This window comes from Papaver somniferum, chromosome 3 (genome assembly GCF_003573695.1).
Source record: "Papaver somniferum cultivar HN1 chromosome 3, ASM357369v1, whole genome shotgun sequence".
NCBI lineage: Eukaryota > Viridiplantae > Streptophyta > Magnoliopsida > Ranunculales > Papaveraceae > Papaver > Papaver somniferum.
The window spans coordinates 187,807,325-187,830,710 of NC_039360.1; the positions used below are offsets into that span (position 1 = coordinate 187,807,325).

At 39.4% G+C, this 23,386-nt stretch overlaps 1 protein-coding gene across 2 annotated transcripts; it reads right to left on the reverse strand.

The window, feature by feature from the left end:
* Positions 1-1,014: 1,014 nt before the first annotated feature.
* Positions 1,015-16,553, reverse strand: LOC113358290 (dnaJ homolog subfamily C GRV2-like). 2 transcript variants are annotated; one of them, XM_026601816.1, is made up of 21 exons: positions 15,542-16,553; positions 14,647-14,880; positions 14,387-14,474; positions 14,002-14,210; positions 13,374-13,475; positions 13,244-13,306; positions 10,851-13,091; positions 10,295-10,657; positions 9,535-9,675; positions 7,671-8,063; positions 7,082-7,576; positions 5,939-6,162; positions 5,509-5,853; positions 4,548-4,842; positions 3,606-4,404; positions 3,042-3,515; positions 2,695-2,906; positions 2,477-2,601; positions 2,262-2,385; positions 2,066-2,134; positions 1,015-1,699 (listed from the first exon to the last, which is right to left on the reverse strand). In XM_026601816.1, the coding sequence occupies exons 1-21, from the start codon at positions 16,001-16,003 to the stop codon at positions 1,490-1,492; spliced, it is 7,668 nt and encodes a 2,555-aa protein (XP_026457601.1). In that variant the 5' UTR covers positions 16,004-16,553; the 3' UTR covers positions 1,015-1,489. The 2 variants fall into 2 exon arrangements, with proteins under 2 accessions (XP_026457601.1, XP_026457600.1); XM_026601815.1 differs by having other exon boundaries at positions 2,695-3,515; positions 15,542-16,552.
* Positions 16,554-23,386: the final 6,833 nt, after the last annotated feature.

The following is a 23,386-nucleotide window of genomic DNA, read 5'->3' on the forward strand; positions in this document are numbered from 1 at the left end:
TCCTCAGAACTTTCACTGCTTCTGGACTAAGCCTTTGTTACTCCAAAAAATGTTACTTTGCTTGTCTTGAGCATAATAGATCAACCTCTGACGATCACCTTCCACCCAGAAGTTCTTTAAGTCCATGCTCTTTTCCCAAGTTGTTGTTTCCAGCAGACTCAGAGCCTCTGCTTCTTCTGCTGAGGTTGCACTGAAAGTCCCAGTTATAGCTTGTATGGCATCACCTGTATCACAACGAAGGATTATACCATATCCAGCAGGAGTGCAGGAATCAATCCAAGATGCATCAAAGTTAACTTTTAGTTGATTTGCTTGAGGTTTTGACCATCCTCTATTATGTGTGTCATTATGGTTTTGAACTACAAATGAAGAGATATAAGTTACTTCCTGGTTTAAGTGTCTCAGGGGAGCCCAAAAAGCCAGGTGCCTCTAAACAGCAAGCGAGAGTTGTAAACTAGTAGTTGATTTGGATTGGAAGATTCGTAGGCATCTTTCCTTCCAAATCAACCAACATTTTGTGGCCATAACTTCTATTCAGAATTTTCATATACCCCCACTATCCAGTTAGAGTACAACCAGTGTTGGCCATAACTTCTATTTAACAACTAGTGTTGTTAAATTTCTTTAGGAAGTATAAAGAATTTGTCAAACATATTTATATTTGTTGCGTAGGTCTTTTCGGAAATATTTCTAACAATAAATAATGTTTGCAAATATCCGCTATTTAATATATGAAATATAATAATTCAAAATTTTAGCACAAAAGGATAAATAAACAAAATACTGGAAAACAACTCTTTTGTGGGTTCCAAGTTGTGCAAACTTGAAATAGCTAACCTTTCATGAGAAATAGCAAAAATTTCATGAAACGGGGGAGTATTTAAATTTTTTTTCTATCAGACGTGTGAATTGAATTATGCTTCAAAAGAAAGAAAAAAAAAGTGAACTAAATTTTAATAATGTTTTGAAATTAACATACCCTCCTCAATCTAAGACCAACAAGGTGATCCGCGGTTTTTCTAGATCTTTCTAAACATATATTAAATGTGAGCTCTGAAAATCAGTCTTTCTACAAGATCAATAGCACAATTGTAGAAATGAACTCGGCCCAAACCAAGCATTCAAAGAAAAGGAAATGCCAAAACTGGCTCACTTACTAGGGAAATTTATATTAGGGTGACACGAGGGGATACACAATCTTTGGACTTGGAAACTTTACACCAAAAGGATATTATATCTCTATAAGCTTTGTTGTATTTTCACTATCTTAAATTGTTCATATGGGCAGCCATTTATGTAAACACAACATAAGAGGAGAGAAAGAATGTAGAAAAGAGGAAAAGAACCAGAAGAAAAAAAATGTGAAAGAGAGGAAAAGACACGACGAAACTGTACAGTATACTTGACAACTATACAAAGTGGCGTTATGTGTGAGTTACAGGACCTCCTGGGAGTGACTTCTTTATATCTCCAGTGGTGGCAGTTGGCCCTATAATTTCCAGTCTGCCTCAAAATTAGTAGTAGTAGCACTACTGCTACTGGGGAGTCTTGCCGAAGTAGACTGCGGCGGTGGTGCTGGGAGTGAGTATGTGATTCTTGATGATGAGTTCTCAATAAGACCTGCCACTCCAGCAGCAGCTGATTGCGCATTTGAAGGAAGAAAAAGGTCATGCTTTTGGTCTTTATAAGCACTCCAAACCTGCAAGTGGAAGCAAAACAATATTAAACCTACAGCAGCTTAGCAATTTGTAAGAGATAGAAGACCAGTGACGTAACCTTTTATCTGTTTCAGCTCAAGCATTGAAGCCTATATCTATATACATAGATCACTAGAATCATCTACCTTAGGGATTCTGTTGGTACTTGGTACCACATGGAGAAGGTCCTAGCATACTTAGATGTGGAAAAGATCCAAGCATACTTGGACATGGAAAAGATCCAAGCATACTTAAAGAGAAGATCCAAGCATGAATTCAATTGATGTTGTAAGAGAGGTTGGGCAGACAACACACCAGGTGATGCTTTCAGGAATAAAACATTAGATGGAGGAAAGCCAAGAACTTACATCAGAAAAGTTCAATATCTCACGAACTTTAGTACAATGGGCTCCTTCTGTTGCAAATGCATGCAAGACCTGCATATATAACATGAAGGTTAAAGAGGCCACAAAGCTGAAACGACCATGCATGAATCTTATTCTTGATTTTTTATGTAGCCTAAATCACATATAAGTCACAAAAAAACAGGCTAACTAGAACTACCTCAATTGCAAGGACCCGTCCAACAGAAGCCTCAGACTCATTCCACTTCATCTGAGAGCAAAGCCCACTCCTTCCTCCAGCCCTCCAGTCAAGAAGACCAAGAAGCACTTCAACAAGACCAACCCTACAGTATGCAAGTAAATACACCAACATCGTTAACTAAAAAGTGCAGAGGCTTCAACATATGGGTGATTCTACCATAGAAAACTACTAACTTCAGTCCTTGAGCAACAAGTGCATCTCGAGCTCGATTTCCAGCAACGACTACACGTTTTAGAGTCTCAAGGGCTAGTATACTGCCACCTTGCCATCCAATTGCTTTCATTAGCAAGGGAACAACCTGTAAGCAAGATAGTTGAAACACAAGAAAATATGTCAATAACTTAGGTCCGTGGATAGAACATGACTTATATCACAAGATTCACTAATATACCTGAGGAGTGCCCACACTTGTTGCAGCCATGGCTTCTGCACAAGTTGTACTTGCTGCAAGTTGATGTAAAACACGCAGACAACTAAGACGAACACGTTCTTGTGGAGTTGGCACAGTGGACTGATTTTGTTCATCATCGGCCTCATACACGTCCTCCACGCTGACATGATCTCCTTTTCTCATATCCCCAGAAGACATGGACTCTCGTCTGCCTTCATAAGCCATTGCAGCGACAAGTTTTGGAACATATCCAAGAAATCCAACATGATCAGCAAGTGCAGGATGCACTCGGAGCAAGGAAACTAGTGTAGCAGAGAGAAGCAAAGGGAGCTCGGGGTCAACAACACCTTGCATGTCATAATGAGTGGCAGCAACAGATGAAACATATTGATCTAGAAGCCCTTCCAGGAATCTTTTTGGATTTCTTAATGGAAACTTGGGGTCTTTGAGGAATAGCCTTACATAAATCCCGCCAACCTGCGGCTCATCTCTCATTTCTTGCTGCCCTGATGGTTGTTCAGGTACATCCCAATCAACAACACGGCCTTTCATCTGCTCCCGATACAGATCTGAAGCCATTGTTGCAATTTGCGCAGATAAAGAAGCTGCCATTGCGGATGTCCAAACAAGTTCAGGTGTTTCTGTTGTTTGTTCAAGAGAAGCTATCACCGCTTCACCAGGCCCATCCCTAATAACAGATACCAAACCATCTGGAAGAAACCTTGCCAGAGTTATTGACACTCTAGGCCCATGCATCGGCTGGACAACAAGCTTTCCTAACAATGATGCGGCTGCAGCTCTCTGTTGTAAAGGAATTTCTTCTGCAGATACAACAGTTCAGTATGCACATCACTTTAATTATTTATATATTTTAACAAATTGGTACTATTTATTAAGGCATAAATGTTTACCTTGCGAAGGCAAAAGTAGTTGAAGAATATATACAACACCACCATGCTTAGCAGCAGCCCATGCAAGTTCAGGGGTACTTGCCAACGCGTAAAGGACATGGAGAGCCCCTTCTCGACAACTGGGAGCACCATGTAGCATCTGTAGTAGAAGGAGAAGACTTGTACGGTCTGCAACCATAGTCTCCAGGCAAGGAGCATACATGGTCAAGAGTGAGAGTATACTTAGACAAAGTTGAGGAATGCTGCTTTTTGATGCAACAGGCACAGAAAAGCATTCAAAGAGAGGTACTAGCTGCTCTTTACTAGAGAATATAGCAGCCAGACTTGGGGCGCTTGTCAGTAGATTCTTAAGAGAAGTTAAACCGATTTGAAGGTTATTAATCAATTCTAAGTCCTCCTCGCTAGTTACTTCCCCTTCACCAACAGCCGAAATGTCAATGTCTTGTGTATGAACTGTTTCATCAACCGTGCCGTTCTGAGGATCAGATGGCTCTAAGGATGAATTACTAGGACTCATTTTATTCTCAAGATTAACATCTACTACACAGTGATTATGCACAAGTTCTGAGATATAATCAATAAGAGCGGCACCAAAAGCTTCTGCATTACTGATATCATAATCAGGTTGGTCGTTGTATACCCTCAAGTAAACATTTCCAACATGTAGCTCTTTTGACAGCGCTTCATATGTGAAGGCATACGACTCTTGCAAGTCATAGGAACCATCCGGACCTTGGCTTGCTCGCTGCTTATCCACAAACTTAAGCAATTCCGCCCGGGTTGTTGAGTTCCAAATAATCTGTGCAGTTAACATCCAAAGTGAACTATAGATTTAGACTCTAATGAGGCTCCGTACCAGTGTTGATATTATTATAGCACATAAAGTAAACCACAAATACGTGACTAAAATGCATTGTACAAACAGAGGTGACCACAAATTACCTCTGGGGTCTCCAAGTTTGAATTTAAGCAAGACAGGAGATCCTTAGGCGCCTGGTCTTTCAACATATCGGCAAGCTTAGGTGTAAGCAAAGATTTGATAGTTTCAACTGCAGCCTGATTATAAGGAGTTGAAATCCCGTCAGCAGAATAACCACCAAGTCTTGATAAAGCCTGCGATGCTCGAACAGCATGCAAGTTCTTAGCAATCTGAACACTTGCACCAACACCATGTGCCTCTGTTGCATCAGCTTCATCTGCAGTTGAGTCATACTGAAACAGCAGAGGTAAGAGATACCTGAAAAACAGGTTTAGATCCTGATGTTAGTTACAATTATATTAATACAAGATAATAGGTCAGTTTATATCGACAATATTGCCTTTTTGGTGAAGACATTCAAACAAATGCCCACCGCCATTGGAAAACCTGATCATAAGCTTCTAACTCTCTCAAACCTTGTGCAAGTTAAGAGTCCCCAGCATCAACCCCTTCAGCAGTATCTTCAAGCTACTGTTTGCTTCTAGATATTTGGGATGATACAATTGTTTCAAAAATGAGGAGGTTACAAAATAAATCAGATCAAGCACCACCACTTGACTTGAAGCATGTATATAACCCATGCATAAGATCCTCCTAAAATTATGATACTAAAGGTATCTTAACATTTATACCAAACGACAATGATAACTACTATACCAAACGACAATGATAACTACTATTTCTGATATAATTATTGAACACAGAAAAGTATATGTGGCAAGAAAAAATGGATCGAAACATGTCAGACTTTTCTAGATGCCGCTATGATTCATGAATGAAAATACTTGAAAATCGTACGACTCCAAAGCATAATCAACAGGCTAAAGAACCAACTAACGCTACTATGCTTGCAAAACTAGATATGTTAAAAGATGAAATGCAACTGTGAAGGAGTTTCTCAGCCAATAATATATTAGCACATACCATAACACGCCAGCTTTCAGTAAAGCATCCTGCAATTCAGATGATACCGAAACATGAGCTGCCGTCTGTAAGGCAGCATCAACAGCAGCAGGCACAAGTTCAAGTTCTGTGGAGTGCACAATATCCTCAATTAGGCCACCAAACCTCAGCAACTCAACTCTGGCGTTCTCAAACTGACTCAAGACTGCATAAGTCCGGATAACATTTGTAACAATGATAGCAGAAGATTCATTGGAAGGAGTAGTTGGCTGAACCACACACATGCATCGTGATAGAAGCGTGGCAAGAAGTGGTATTCCACCATCCCTCACAAGCTCTTCTCCATTTAAGGAAGAGGATGCACATCTGAAATAAGAGAAGCAAAGGTCATATTAAGAACCATAGCACTCACTAGAACAAAGAGCACGCTGCTTGCTGGTGGGACACTTACGTCAGCCATATGAGCTCTGATGCTGCGACAAGAAGAGGTGCTCTATCTGATGTAAGGAAATTGCTTTCATCCTTGTCCACGGTGACTGCATTTAGCAACATTGGATAACCAGCATACTTAAAAGGCTCCAAAACACTCCCATATCGGCGGTATAATATACATTGTCCCTTCAGTAAAAGCAACAACCTCCATGGTTGCGGGCCTTGCAATCCTTGCATTGTAGCCTGAAATTGAATCATAGAATGTTTTCAGAAGAATTACTTTAACAAAAAACAAAAGTAGTTTCCTGGACTATGCTTCCTGTGAAAGTATTGAAACAAAATAAGTTGGATTCAACTAGTACACAACACGCAACTTCGATCAGAACTCTCTAAAACATAAGGATATGAACAATTGTACTATATATTACTAACAGATTTGTATAAACTGATAATGCAGCACAAGCCTACAATCCCATCTTTAAGGTGGGTCGTTAAGGTGCAAGGAGGCGCACAATGCGTTTGTATCATAACTTATATGCATGGGTGATAAAGTACTATAACTACAAATGGAAAATACAATTTACATAACTTTACTCTCCTAGAAACAACACAGTGACCATTTGTGAGGTCATTATGATAAGATGCATTACATTGATCAAACCATAACATGTCTAGATTATTTGACAATAAACAGACATTTATAATTTTAACTTTTCCAGTCAAACTAGGAATTTAAAGATAAGATACATCTACTTAGATATCAAGATGTGCAGGTCAATCTATTCTACAAACCCTGAATCTCTAGAACAATCCAACAAAGATGGTTAACCTTATCGCATTGTTTTTGGATCACTCAGTTAGCCTGGATATCATGATGTATAGGCTAAAGTCTGTAACTATAGTGCCGGAATTCGTAAGGGTGTTAATCTTGGGTCACTCAGACGCATCCCCCAACAGACTTTTTGTATGTAGTCAGGTACCCCTGTTATAGATAGAGATATGCTGCATCTAAATCTTGATCCACTACTTCAAAATTTCTTAGCGTTCTCGTACTGACTGACTGACTAACCAGATTTCTATATTAGGCTAGGAACATCACTCATGATACCTACCTTAAACTATACAGTCTATGCCAAGAGGTTCAAGACAAACTAATGTATACCTGTAGTCGCTCATATGCTTTCTGTACAGCAAGAAATTTCTCCCTCCCTTCAGGATTTTTATCAGGATGGTATCTCATGGCAAGTTTCCGGTATTGGCGCTTCAGCTTTTCCTCGTCAATATTCTCAAACTGCTTGGATGCGTTACTTATATCCCCATTAACTTCAGCGGGCTGCCTTTTGTCAGCAGTCTCACCAGACACATCTTCCAAGGATATCTCCAGTATTTTGCAAGCTTCTTCCTCAGAAAGATCCATGGGCCTTCTGGTTAATTCTTCTCGCCACATTGCTAACAATGACTGTAAGAACTCAACATGTTCAACAATCGGCCAATTAGGGAAACGAATCTCATCGCATAAGTTGCGGAGGTAGTAGCGGTGGCACCACATTTCATCCCTCAACTCAGGATAAGTCACCGGTGGCATAGGAGCATAATCGTACAATGAATGGCAATGCTGCGACAATTTCTGAGGAAAATCTCCAAGATGCTGCAGAACCTGTTAAAAGATGCATTCATATGAGCTCCGATTAAATGAGATCTTTGTATTTAAATATAACCTGTTATAAGCAATTATCCCATTCTTGTGGTACCTGGCAAATCAAATGTTCAGCTCGCATTTTGTGTGTCCAGATGATCTCTGGGGTATCAGAGTCGGAAACCATTGCTGCGGCAAAAGCCGCCGGACCACTACGCTCCAATACATACAACAGGGATTCTGGAAGATGCCCTCCCAGTACACTACGCTTTGCCAAAGGCAGGGAAGAGGAAACTGCCGCCTCTTCACCACCATGGAATGCTTGATGGACATGCGTTGCGGAAAAAAGTTGAGCAATTGAGAGAAGATTGGATCCAGGATACGCCAACGCAAAGTAAAATGCACCTGTGCTATAAAGTCGTACCATTGCCTTCGGATTTCTTGTGACAACAGCCCTTAGCAAAGCAGCAGCAACCTCAACAACACTTGGTTCTCCAGTAAGCAGAGCCTAAACATTGTCGCACACAAGGATTCATAAAGAATACAGTTCAGCATATATTTCACAAAGGCATTTTAAATAAGCAAGATGGGCTCGGATATGAAATTTCACTGAGAACCTCGATAAGTGCTTTGAGATCATAGGGCTTTTACATTTACGTACTTGCACAGGAGATTGAAATTATATCAGGAATCGAATTACCATACCATGAACAAACATGCAAGAAATACTACGTAACAATGACACTGTCCCAAAAATCCCCGTTGGGACATTTATCAACGCTGGTACTCGTGTCAGACATGGATACCTCAACAGCTTTGCTAGCTGTTAAGTTCAATATTTTCACAACATAGTTCCATAAGGTACGAAACATTAGAAGAGAGCATGGAAGAGAACAAGAATACACATGGCTGTTTTTTCCCTTCAATATAAGCACAGATGTGACCATTTTATTTCCTAAGAAGAATGAAAGCAGCTGACCTGTGTCATTGTTATATAGATGGTACCATGTATAACCATCAGTTATAATTTTACTCATAAATGAGTTGTATGCTGATCAAACAACATGACACCATCTATATAACAATGATACAGCATGGAGATCACATATAACTAATACAGTGGATCTCATGTCCACGCTTTCTAGTTTTTCTCAAGCCTTGACGAAGAACCCGTGTCAATACTCGTACCATATCATTGTTACACAGAAGAACTACTTTTTACCCTGACATAACTTTCACAAGTAAACTTGTATTCACCATTCTTTGGCATTACTCAAAACAAAATAAATCCATGTTGCTCGATTAATAAGTAGAAACAGTCAGATGTCAATTTTCCAACTCTCCAGTATAGTCATCTAATAGACCAAAGCTAGTCCGGGTAAAAATCTCAACCTGGATCTATGCTTTTCAGTTTAGGATCATAACCCGTGATAAGTCATGTAACAGTCGGTACATCAGTAGGTACGACGAAATATCACTCTAGGCAGAACTAAGATTTACAAACAAAACAGGGTCTAACTTCATGTATGGTCTGTGGTATCCTTCTTATGCCTCATACAGTCACGTGTCACCTGCATCCGAAGATCTAACTTTTCTAAGCATCCAGAGGTTGGCTTAAGTCCATAATGTCAACAAGTCAGACAGGTCCCAGGATCACAACTGACTCGCTGAAGATGAATGTAAATCTAGCTCTAGGCGAACGACATCCACATGTTTCATGCTGCCCTGGCTATCGAAGGCATTCCACTGAACAGACATGAATTGTGTTAAAAGTGCATCTCTATGAAGTGGTATGCACTGGTTCATCTAAACTACCAAGTCAAGGAGTAGCTAAAAATTGAGTAAATTTGGTACAAAAACCATCAAGGCATCAACCCACCGAAAACTTTATGGTCTTTTTCTACTCCATTAACAAGGTTTGCAGTTTTTCATTAGCACAAGTTTTCGAAAAAACCCACTAGTTTAGTTACACATCTTACCTGTGCAACATGAGGAATGCACCGTGGACTTGACAGTATACGTTTCACTCTTGGTGTTGGAGTTACGATCTCACCGGCATCATCAAGATCAGAATGTGCAGAAACCATGCTGTGTAATATGGATAAAGCAGCCTCCCCCACCTAAACGCACAATACATCTATTTTCAGGTCTTACAAAGAAATATCAAGAGAAAACTATCACAAACCAGCAAATTATCAGATGCTACAGAAAAACATAACTAACAACCCTAAACATTATAAAAAATAATAAAAGTGACAGTAATAATAAACACTAACATAGATACTAGCATTATACATAATAGTAGCAACAATTGACTAATAACCATAAAGAAAAAAGAATGCAGAAGACACAGCAACTTTTCATACATAAAAAAAAAAAAAAAATTAACTGCAGCATCACCAGAAGTAACAACGGAAACCGTTTTTACAGGAGGACCTAAAAGGAGGAAATCCCAACAATCTATTGTTGTTCTACTGCCAACTTACTAATTTTGGAAAACACCATTTTGGTACTAAAGCTGTTTTCAGATTCATGTAAACAGAGGAAACAGTTGACTTATAATACAAAAAAGCTCATGAATTTATTTCCAACTTTAGATTTTGTGCTGTTTTATAGTTGTATTGCATAACCATTCCAATGAGCAAGGCAGACGTTTCAATATTTTTCTCCCTCTAGTTTCGGAAACAATGGAGGACACCCAGACACAAACTAAAATTGTCTCAAAGTTTCATCCAATACCTGAGTCGAAGTGAGAACAGGAACACGAATGGCCAAGGCCCAGCGCAATTCACGAATATCACGTAATTTCTTCCAGTCAGGCATTCCTGATGCCCGACACCTGGTTGTCCAATCAATGGCTTTTTTTGACCAGAACCTTCTAATGGCATCCTTCTCCATGGGGCCAACTTGTGCTCCGTCTTTATCTATAAACGTCCACTCCTTAAGAGGCTCCATGAAAGCAGTTGCTGCTATGAGATTAGACTGCAAAGGAATAGCTGTCCTTTCAGAAGCTTCATGAGCCACCGTCAGAAGATCTACAGCTAACACACAACCTCCAACCAGAACACAAGCCTCGACATTTGACAAAACCTTCATTAACACCTACATTTACAGATTAAAACAAACAAAAGAAGAAGAAAAAGAGACTGATTATTAATAAAAAAACAAAAATAAAAACAGACTGAATATCTTTGAAGCTGAAACTGCTAACACTAAGTACGACTATGAACATGGAGTTCCTGCTTCAAGGTAACAAGGTATAACGTCTCATTCAGAAGTACTTTAGAAAGAATACCTTCAGAAGAAGAAGTAGGCGATGCCTCAAAGCCCGGTCATCGCTCCTATCTAACAGAACTGTAATGTGAGCAGTACCATCAAATGGGCCAATAGTTTTATAATGCTGCTCATATACGATCGCCATTGCTCTCGCACAAAGCTCTCTAACTGAAGAACCTCCACCTCCTCCAAATCCATCTAATCTTCCCATATCACACCAATCATCAGATGAGCCTAATTCATCAGGAACAGCACCATCTACAGTCAGACCAATGTCTGCATCACATAAGAAGCGATGATACAGTGCTCTAAAGAATGCAACTGGATCACGTAATGGAAAATCTTGTGCACGGCCACTGCTACCACTCTCAAGCAGCAACCGCAGATAATATTGACCAACACAGACTTCTTTAGATAAGCTGGAGTAACCAGCTGAGAATTCAGTGTAGTTCCACGAAATCTGAGGTACACTTTCTTGCCCAGTCACATCAGCTGTTGCGCCGCCAGAACCAATGTCTTCAGTACGTTCCTTCTCTATATCTAGCTTATGAACCTCGGCTTGCAAAGCCTCTCTTAATTCTTGCCTGGTACGCTCATTCCAAATTAAGTCTGCACGGTTATGATCAAGACTAAAAGCTCGCCAAAATTCAGGCCAGTTGCAAAGTAACCTGCCAGATCCCACAGGTGTGTTCTCCACAACAACCTGAGCAGGGGCAGGGAGACCTGGAGATCCAACCATGTTGACATCAGATTCAACGGGACCATATGCATTTATTTCATGTGCTTCAGATACAGACACATAGGGAGCATCCCCAGAAACCGCAACGAACGAATGGTCAGTTTGAGAAACAGCTGCTGAAGAAGTTTCATCTGCCAAGTTAACAGGTGTCGTGGTAACCACAAATTGATCGGAAACCGGTCCAGAACTAGAATCTACAGCAGATCTCTGATAGTTGTCTGGTCCTCTAAGAGCATCAGTTCCGAATTCCCTGTCTTCAGCATTACTAACAGGTGAAAGTTGTTCTTGAAATGCTATAGGTCTCATAGGCCGACCTCTCCTCTGCTGAAGTATACGTCTTTGTCTTCTCCTCATCGAAGTAGCTTCTTGGTTAGGTGGACTTTGGTCATCTTCAGGCAAATTTCCATCGAATTTTGTGTGTAAATACGCAACAAGCCCAGGAGGAAGAACTCTGGATAACAAATCAAGAGCTGGCTGATAAGAATCCGCCCAAAGAGCAACAAGCTGACGGCTAACTTCACGACGTTCGCCAGCAGGAAGGAAAAAGGCGTGCAGTAAGTGTCTTAAGAGAGCACCATCACGTAAAGCAGCATCCCGCATAGATTCAGCTGCAATCGCATCTTCTTCAGCAATCGTACGCATGATCACAGCCACTGTTTCTCTTACACTTTCAGCAGGGTGTCCAAACAATGAGAACAAGCGACGCCGCAAACCAGCCACTTGACGTAGTAGTTCAACAAAGGTAGTATATTGTGTAGTTTCCCCGTGGGGTTCACATAGCATAGCCTCGAGAACTTCCACAACAGACATTGACAATAAAGGTGATACTGACATAGGTCTCAATCTATTGACAAGGATTGTCACATAGTTGTTATGTGCAAACAATACAGACTTGGTATGCATAATTGTAGCATGTTGCTCCCCTTTTGAGTCCGTCAGTATATTGCTATCACCAGGACCCCCACCAATAAGCACAGCTATCAGTCCTGCTATTTCAGCTGCTACACCTTCTGAACCGTTCCTTAGTAAACCCATTATTCTTCCAACAGCAGCAGGAAACGACATCACATGTGAAGCTGCACTTCTTGATGCGAGCAACCTACGTAAGCATGCAATGAAGCCCATAATTGTTGCAGCCGCTTTAGGTGATGGTGATGGCGGGGGAGGTGATTCGGGAGGAAGATTTGGGGTTGCTGGAAGCATCGTAATTAAGGCCATCAAAGTCACTTCGACTACTTCAATAGTCGGAGGCACTCCACTATAAGGTATGCATGCATTGAATTCCCTTATTCTACGCCATAATTTAGCTCTTGAACCGGGAATAGACCCCCCCTCAGCAACAGCATCTTTGGCAGCTGCAGCTAGATGTTTCAGATGCATGGATGCACTCTCCATATCAGCTACAGCACGTTGTGGTTCACCAGGAAGATGTTGAAGTTGCAGATAGACTCTACCACATGGTGGATCAATATGATGACCGGGCATAGTCAACCTCGGCAGTACAGGAACAGCGCACTGACCCTACACAAAATGAATCCAAACAAGAACAAATTTAACGAGCTATAAGGATGGCAAACACAGAAGTGGGAACAAGAGAGGCTGACAGCATGAGACACGAATCATAGCCTTAAGTAATTAATTTATAAAGAACGAAAGAGAACACGTCTACCTACTTCCGTTTGTAAAACATCCCGAACTGCTGCGAGCAAGCTATCACGAGATGTGCACGTATAAACCTGAAAATTAAGGTACACATCAGCCACTATTTCCTGGAAAGAAATCATTAAGGGATAGTCCACATACATGAACGGGGCAGCCATCATTGAATTCAATGGCAAACATTTGCGGCTCCTCGGCAAAACGAACAAGAGCGCTTACTGCAGATAAAGGTCGAACAATAACAGACTGCAAAAATCCAATAGAGATGCTCAGCCAAAATTCAAAGAAATTACATCAACATTTATATACTGCGAGGCAAATATCCTTTTCTTGATCTTTATTTACTCATTTATAACCGCTGGTAAAGGTACCAAAGTATAGACCATGTCTCGCTGGTTATACATCTTAGTTTTATTTTTTAGTGGTGAAGCCACTTAAGAAGTAGAAAAGATAAAGGGCAAGCGAGGATGATAAACCTAAAAATAAATCATTAGAGCTACCTAGTTGGTTATTAGATTCGATTACAGTTGAAGTTTTCTGGTTTACTGAGAGTGGCTGGATCTAGGGTGGATGATGGTCAACCTGGCAAGCATTAGACTCAGTAGTTCAAGCTAGCCAAGTATACCTGAACCCAACTGATCAAATGATATATTTACAAGTTAAAGATAACTATCTATATTTACAGAAGTGTGTACACAACAACGTCCAAGCACAAACTATTGAACCATTGCATCAACGGACCAATACTTATAAAACAGTACAAAATGTTTACCTCATAATTCTCAGGGCGTCTTTCAACAAGTGATGCCTTTGTAAGAATGAGTTGACGATATACAAAATCACCTTGCTCACCAAGTCCTCCTTTAGGCCCAATTCCCAAACTTAATCCAATTATATTAGCTGTCCCATGAGCAGCAGATCGCAACCTTGTAACAGACCATCCCCCACATGGAGTTTCTTCCGCTCCAACAGCCTCCTTGGCTACATGTTGTACAAGAGGGTTTGAGATTAACTGATGCATAAAAGAGGTGAATTCTGCAGGATATCGAAAGCCTCACTTCTAAGCAAGTTTAAGACATGTGAGGAAAGCAAACTAGCTACCATTTGGCATTGAAGAGTCCATGCGAGTTGATGATGGGAAATTCGGAATAGCATACCTCTTTGCTTAACATACTCTGCAGCCGTAAGGGATTGAGAATTTTCCACGGATAATGACACCCCAACAGAAGACTTTGCAGTTTTAGTCTACAAAGAACGTCATAAGTAAAAGAAGTCAAAAAATGTCTAGACACTCCAAACAGAAAGTACTGGATAAAAACAGAAATGCATTTGAAATCACGGATTCCAAGAGAACAATGAGATACCGAGATTCACGACAAACACAGGACGTTACAAGGGCAAAAAAGGTTAATCATACCAAGGCTGATATTATAGCTGTGTTTGTGGTTCCTGGTGCAGCTTGAAATGCTTTAGACTTTCTTCCATATAAAGGACAAAGAACAAAGCCTCCGTGATCAATGCTTTTCTTCCCATAACCATCACTTAGAAGAATAATGGCAGGTGACTTCATGTCTCTAAAATCTAAGCACCAGCGAAGATCTCCAGACTGTGTTTCGATGAGTTCAACTCCAACAGCGGTAATTTTCAGTTTCTGCACACAAGAAAATGTCTGTAAAGAAGTCCTACACCAAATACGTTTGAAGTTTCAACAATGAAATAAAGACAAAAGAAAGCGCAAAAAGAGCTAAAGCTCAAAGGATCTGACCCTAACAATAGCTATTTCAATTTTGGGTCCATGATGTAATTTTTCCTTTCTGATTTCTTTTATATTATAGAATTATGATTCATTAATAATGATTCATATTTGCTAATTAGTGGGAAGTCTAAAACAGACAATCCTTATTAAAGTTGAAGATTGGTGTGTGTTCTTTCTACTGTATTCTTAGACCCAAATAATGATATGCTAATTTGGAGTATTTAGGCCTAAGAATCCTAAAACAACACGCAAAGTACAAACTTGCGATTCGCAGCGAGAAGTAAAGAATCCTGCAAGTTTGTCCGATCATGCTCTCCACTTGTGGGTGTACCTGCTTCTATTTCTAAACGCTTGCTGTTCATTTCACACTCCGAGAAATGTGGTTCAGCATCCTAATCTTAAGCAGAAAACTCTGGTCGCAAGTAGCGCATATTCAGTGGACAACCTGTTATTATGTTTTAATACTGAAGAGTTCCATCTGATGGAATCTAAGTTTGAGGCAAAATAATAGTAAAAGAATTTGGAACAGAACTAATCAGAGGAGTAAGTAACTTACAAATGGTGCCCACTGTGTGTTTCTCCTCCGAAGGTGAAGTACAGGAAATTCAACAGCAGCATTAACTCTGTTCAACCTAATTCTGTACAATTCAGTCAATATACTTGCTCTAAACCTGGACGAAAACTTCATCCCTTTAAATTTCCCACGCCCATCAGTTCTAACGTTAATGGTAAACTCTTGAGAATTGTCATCCCTTCCTAATATTGGAAGTGCCCCCTCAAAATCATTTTCAACATCATACGAATTAGTAACATTTAGTGTACCTGGATCCAAAGTTACAATCGAAACATTGGATATGCAAAGAATTCTCTTGTATCGTCCACGCCAAGAATGTTTAACAATTAAATACCTAGCCAAGTACTCCAGTTCCTCTGTAGGATGTGTTGTTGGAGCTGAAGAAGATTCATTAGAAGATGATTGATCCGATGAAGTTGTTGTATGCCGACTTACGAAATCCATTTGTGGTAAATATTCAAGTTTATGATAATTTCGCGCATTAGGGCGAGAAAAGAACCAGAATCCCAAGCCCTCTACAGGACTCTGACGGGACTGATTCCCCCCCAGCGCTTCTAAAAATTGATCAAATTCTTTCGACTTCCCCACCACCCAATTTACCAAACCCTAAACAAACACTTGATCATTCATCCAGATGAATAAAACTTAAGAATTACCTCTGAAAATCTCCCCAAACACTGAATCTCGCCGAAAATTTTACAATTTATCCAAACTATGTATACTGCATTTAGCTAAAACAAAGATGGGATTTCACAAAATTGACCAAATTCAACACTGTTTGAACTTTTCAACCGATCAAATACAACGAAGTGTTATTTCTTTCAGATACTAATGGAACCACGTTGAGAAGAAGCAGATATGATCAGATCTTTAACAGTTTTATCCAACAGATTTTCAGATCAAAAGACATCTCAGAGAAATACTGTCGACAGCGGTGGAATGAGAGAAAGAGAAATGAGAGAGAGAGAGAACTACAACACAGGCATACAGCTAATACAGAGAGAAAAACACAAAGTTGTTGCTGATCATTGGATCTCTCATATGTCTTTCTTCGAGATTTGTGTGGGTGTTTAAGACTCTCCAACTCCTCTTGGCAGGAACGGTCTGTACTTTAGGTCCACGAATACCAAAAGACTCGGCTTCGGGTGCAAATTGGACGAGGCCTTTCCAAGTCCAGGCCAGACAGGGCTTATATTCAACTACCCAAAAAGCTTTTCAGGCCGCCGGGTAAAGACACTTATTTTGAGATCCAAAATCTGCCCAAACCTCATTCTATTGACCAGGCCAGGCAGGCCAAATAGGTTGACGGTTTTTTGTACTTTTATTTAAAGTTTTGTAATAACTGATTTGGAGTTTGGAGACTAAAATAACTACAATTTGGATTAAGTAATTAATTTTTTAAATGTAGAATAGAAAAGAAAATGAAAATTTCGATCCAAAATATAACCAAACACACACAACAATTTACTCCAACATAAAACTAAAATTCTTAAGAAAATTCAAACAAGTAGTGAGCCCGGTTATTTGGGCAAGTACCAGACCAGACTATTAAATTTTAGGAAAATCTCGAGCCTGCCCATTTAAGCTAACCAGGCCACGCGTCTCATGACGGACTACTAAGGGTACAGGCCGGGTGGATACATGAAAACTGAGTATTTTCGGGTACTATTTATAGCCCTACACCAAGCTTGACATAAAGCAGCGTCACGAATGCCAGTAGTTATAGCCAAGTCCTTTTACATGGTGCACCCTAGCCAGATTGGATTGAGATTTGGCCAATATGGATTGGGAAAGTATATTCTCTGATTCTATTTTATTTCACTTGGAAGCTATCAACTCCGATGATTCACTGTTCCCTCATGTTGGTAATTATTCCTGACTAGAATTATGGGTTTAAACTAGGGTGTCAACGGGTCCGGGTCCTCCCGGGTATCACTAGACCCGGACCCAGACCCTACTTATAAAGATCGGATCCGGGTCCTAACGGTTTCGGATCCATTTCCTACACTTGTAGACCCAGAACCGGACCCGTTTACATATCCGGGTACCCACCGGTCCCAGGTACGAGGTACCCATTGGGTCTTAAGAAAACTATTAAAAAAACCTCAAAAACTTAATATTTGTCTCTTTTTGGCTTGGATTTAAATAACTTTTATAAAATTTGTTATTTTTTCTTATTAATGTACTAAATAAAGATTAAATGTAAGAGAAAAATTTAAAACGAGTAAAATATCAAAGCTAAAACTAGCAAAAACATGAATAAATGTATGAATAAACGGGTACCCGATACCCGCGGGTACCCAACGGGTATTACCCGTTTGGACCCGTTTAGATTCGGGTCCAATCGGGTAATTACCCGTCGGGTCCTAAGTTGCTAATGGGTCCAACTTTAGGACCCGGAACCGGACCCAAGTCTACCGGATCCGATTCCGGTTCCGGGTAATGGGTACCCATTGACAACCCTAGTTTAAACCTTCATAGATTATGGATATTTGGGTGAGTCATCCTGAATGTAATCCATCCATAATATAAAGAAAACTGGGTGTAATAATATGCAAGGTTCTCATATATATTGCTTAGTCGATCCTAGGTCCCATAGGCCCCGTGGTAACTTAAGTATAGGGTTGCTTCAAAAAAAAAATTATAGGGCCCTTTATGACACCGATTTATTTTTGAAAATAATCTTTTTTTTTCTTGACTAGTAAAAACAAGTATTTAGTTAAAAAGATAAAAAAAAAAAACATAACTAAACAATACACTACAATTATAACTCATTTCATTATATTGAATCGTGAATCAGAAAATTTAATGAGGAAAATTTTTAGACAAGATTTTGACGAGAAAAAATCTAAAAAACGTAGCCAAGGGATATACTAAAATTGTAACCCAATTCGTTACGTTGAATCGTGAAATAAAAAATTTGATGAGGAAAATTCTTAGTTGTTGGACAAAAATGAGATTTTTCTAATCTAATTATAGACACATTGTGTTCATGAAATGTCAGTTAAAAGTCCGCATCTCAATGATTGAGCTTTATTTCTACACATAGGAGATTTGAATGGAGGTTCGAACCTCTCCCGACAAAAAAGGTTATTTTATTTTATTTTTCTTGGACAAGGCGATGGGTTTAAGTTAAGAGACTTATAAGGGGGCATCTAATTCGAGCAAAAACACGGCCTCGCCATAGTCGGGCCCTGTGTGGTCGCACCTGCCTCAGGCTCGCTCTGAATGCTCGACTAAACACCGAAAGAATGTTAGTCTTAAGTTTAAAGGTGTGGCACAAATAAGTGTTGGAGATATCCAAACCAACCTCAACAACATGAGAATGGCCACTTCCATTATTTCCATGCTACTTTGAAAGGCCTAGAGGTGATAGACGCATTTATGTGTCTATTTTGTTCTCAATATTCTGTATTGTTAGACTCGATTAAGTACTTATTGTGTTATTTTGTGTTTTTGTAGATGTTTTTAGAGAAATAAGCCTTTGCTGCGAAATGAGCTCGAAAAGTAGTGTTTTACACCACAGGATAATGTACCGGTGGCACCTCAGAAATGCACCGGAAGTGTCCCAGAAATGTACCGGAGGAACCCAGAAAAATTACTATTTCAACCCCAATTGCTAAAGGGACACCCGTACAGGATTAGGGGGAGGACATTTTTCTTCTCATAATTCAAATTTCATTTTTGGCGGGAAAATATATTCTCTCCCTGGCAGATTTTCAAATTGATTTTCGATGGATTTGTGGAGAAACTAAATGGCTGGAATTAATTGGGTCATATCTATTGAGTATAACAAGATTATTATGAGCGTTGGAATGAGTTAAATTTGGCTAGAATCCGCTAACTTTCAATCGAGAGTTAAACAGGGAAGATACGCTCGAGTTCTCTGTGAGAGGAATTTTTGGGAAGTTTTGTGGACTAAATGGGGAAGATATCTGATCTTCTTAAGTGTTTATGCAACTATGGAAGTATTACAGCTCATATGCGCAGGCAGAGGGGATGGAGAAGATCATATCTCGGCTGACAGTGAAGAAAATGGAAAAAAATATTTTCCGAGTAATGAAGAATTATATGGAGTGAATGAGCGAGATTCGATGGGTATGTTGGCTATAAATAGGTTGCTGGGGTTGAGCAGAGAGGGTGTCGAGAGTCTGGGGGGCTGAGGAGAGCCAGAGAAGAAGAAATTCGAGTTTTCCCAAACTCGGTTTCTGCTGCTGCTGATGATGATGAACATGAAGAACACGAAGAACGGACCTGCAACATCAGTCGTTTTTCTACAGTAGTAACGACTAACATCTGTGGGTCGTAATCAGGCAGTCTTATTTTACACAGCGTTTGCGACAGAGGTTCAACAGTCTTATTTTATCAATGAGGGTCGTAGTTCTCTGGTTTTATTGTATTTCTCATATTCTCATCATTTGTAAACAATTTTTGAGCCATAGTAAATTATTTTGAGAGCATTTTTACTATGATGAGTTAAACCCCAACACTGGGACGACGGAGGAGGCCGAGCTTCATACATGGGTAATTTTATTAATTCTTTTTAAGACTTTTGCATTAAAAATTAATTGAAATATGATTTGATTAAATTGGGTGTTATTTGATTAGATGGGTCATGCTTAGTTTAGGTGATTTGATGTTCCATGCTTAACATTTACAATCAATGTTTTGAGAATTTACTTTGGCAAAATAAGAGTCCATATATGTTTTGAGCGATTATTGATGAGAATAAATCATTGAGCCCTATGTTATGAAGATTGGCCGAATCATTAGTCCCAGTACCTCTCTACCAATTTGTCAATATTTTTGTATATAATTTTTATAAATCTAAAAATCCTTCACCTTCACAAGTCTTAGAGTTCGAACCTTCATTACTACAACCATCAAAAAATCTTTAATCATTTTGGCGCCGCCGACGCGGATTTGTGCTTAGGTAGAATTTTTAGGTTTTTTTTTTTATTATTATTCCATTTGTTCTTTTTTACGTCTCTTTGGTTGTGTCTTTGTATTACAGGTTCGAAGTGGAGCACTAAGGACTTGGAGAGGAAAAAGCTTAAAGCGAAAAGCGAAAAGAGAAGAAAAAAAGGACAATTTTAGGATTTAATTTTTAATTTTTAATTTTTTTTTTAGAGTGTGTGAGGAAAACTGTAATTTTTTATTTATTTATTTTGGAGTTTGGACTTTAAACAATTAGACTTTATTTATTTTTTACCCTACGGAAGGGTATTATTAAAAAAAAATTATATAAACTGTGTGCAGGTAAGGACGACGATTACTATATCGTCTCGGCCCTTCGAGTTCGTACATGACATAGGAGTCGTGGACCGAGTCGACTTCAACGGTTCATCCCCCGTCTGGTACGAGAGGTAAGTCCATCGAAACACTCGCGAATCTCCTGTAAGCGAGTTACTGTATTCCTTAAGGTGATTCATTGATTGAGGACGAATTTGGACTGTTTTTAAATTCCTAGTATATGGCAAGGCCTGGCCAATACAAGATAAGGGTTTGGATTTCATCACCGCTCCCTTCTTGCCCGCCTTAGGAAAACGAAACCTAACGCGAACCCAAGCTTTAAAATTTGGAATAGAACGAGACCGATAGGGTAACGAGCTTAATAGGAAACTCGTTCGAAAAACATTGGTTCCTCTTTAAGCACACTTCAAAGTTCATGATGGTTTATGTGAGTTGAATGCGTGACTGCGCCGCCTTCTAATGCGGTGAGGCCTTGGGTATCAAAGCTCTACTAAGCTTCCCTTGCCTCGATTCAACTTACATTAGCTCGGATTGATTCCAGAGGGGTGTGCTCAAATTGTAACGAATTCCTTTTCGAAGGAATAAAAGCTGGTCTAGAAAAAAATCTAAGTGGAGCCATCATGCTTTTTGTTTGCTAGAAATCTTTAGGTTTGCTTTGGTGGAGTCGAGTCGGCCTTGTTTGTGGTTGTGTAGAATTCCCTTGCATTTAAGAATGTCGAGCTGGTATGATAGAAGCCAATACAATGAATATCGACCTGAATTTGAATATGGACATCATCCTTTCTATGACCATGTTGGGAATAGTGGTTGGGAACGCCATCATTTGGAAGGATATGGGTCATACCCTGGTGAGCCCAATTACTATCCACACATGCATCAGTCTTACGAGCAAGAAGACTATAGTACTAGTTCTTCGTCTCTAGAGGATACAATCAAACTATTGAAAAGTAGTCCTTTTTATGATCCCTCTGTTCCTATTCCTCCTTTAGAAGAGTCCCTCAGGGAGTTAGCTGAGTCGACGTGTAAGTTAGCTGAGATGAATAGTGTAATTCTAGACGAAAGAACTACAATAATGAGTGAACTTTCTATAGAGGAATCCCTCAAGCTGATGGCTGAGACGAATGAAAGACTTGCTCGAAATAATCTTACATTCCAAAATAGTGTTTCCAATTTTACCCTTGATGTAAATAGTGAATATTTGCCTAATTTAGAGGACGAGGTTAGAATAAAAGACACTACTTATTTAGATAAGGTTCGATCATCTTCGTACTATGATGATGAGGATAGCAGTAATGAAGAATCTGAAATATGTAGGCATAATGATCAGGAGTCTAGTAATCCAATTGAGTTGTATAGTGATTATATTATTTCTAGTTTAAATCCAAATAATTTTTACGATTATTCACTTATTCAAAAGGACGAGGATTTGATTAGGGGTACCACCGTTTTAGACGATGTAGATTTTCCTTTTGATTACGAAGCCGATAGTGGTTTAGAGGAACGAGTTCATTTCGAAAATACTATTTTAGAGTCTAGCGACTTAGAAACAATAGTCTTGGAAGAAGAAGATAGACCCGTAGAGATGAGTAAAGATGCACTACCTGATAATAACTTAGAAGAATCTCTTGAATATTTTAAGGACTCTGAATATACGGAAATTCAAGAAATAATTAGAGGTCTATCTAGAGACACTGAAAACTCTAAGTTTGGGGGTGATTATCACTTCCCTAGTGCCTTACCTTTAACTCTCAGAAAGTCCCCACACTTAGGACTTGATATCTGTGCCTCGACCATTTTACAAGATTACCTTCATACTCGTTTTCCCGAGCCTAATGATGTCCATGAAGGAGTTCAATTATTAGAAACCCATCCTCTGGTTGATGTGGTTTGCGCAGGCTATGATACCCAGATTGACTTTGTTTTCCCACCAAATAGTTTTCTTCTAACTGTGGGAACGTTTCAAATGAGTCGAATATTAAGTTCTGAGACTAAGCCTAAGTACTTTAGGTTAATAGAATCAACACATTTTCCTAAGAATGACCACTACTCTCACTGTGGTCAACTATGTAAGTCATATCTGATTGACTTAGAGGATCCGCAATTATTTAGGTTATTACTTCGTGATTCTAAGTTCGTATTTGAGTTTTTACAGACTCTAAGACCTAGTGATTCGGATCCCATCTATGAAGAAACGCAGCCAATGAAAATATTCTATTTAGACCCTTTCATAGAACCTGAACTTGAACCGCAATTAGCGATAGTTTTCAGGAAACTAGGTAAGGGCATGCTATTCTTGTCCACTTTCTTGGTTCATTGCAGTTTCCTTTGGTCAGCTCTATTTAGTTTTGAAGACCCACAGTTATTTCGACTGTTACTTTATTGTTCGAGTTGACTAATCCTTTACTAAGTCTGGCTGAAGACTTTAAACTTAGCACTTCTTGGGAGGTAACCCAATCTCATGCAACACGGTAATATCTTTCCTTAACTCTTTTGCTTAAAATGGTAATAGTTTCTCCTTGTTCGTGCTTTTAATTTTATCTTTAGAACATTGAGGACAATGTTAGATTTAAGTTT

Excerpts from the sequence above, each read along its gene's own strand:
- LOC113358290 (XM_026601815.1), bottom strand. The coding sequence starts at position 16,003 with ATGGATTTCGTAAGTCGGCATACAACAACTTCATCGGATCAATCATCT. Across the intron at positions 8,064-9,534 it reads GCATTCCTCATGTTGCACAG|GCTCTGCTTACTGGAGAACC; the intron begins GTAAGATGTGTA and ends GACAATGTTTAG. Across the intron at positions 7,577-7,670 it reads CTGAACATTTGATTTGCCAG|GTTCTGCAGCATCTTGGAGA; the intron begins GTACCACAAGAA and ends ATCTTTTAACAG.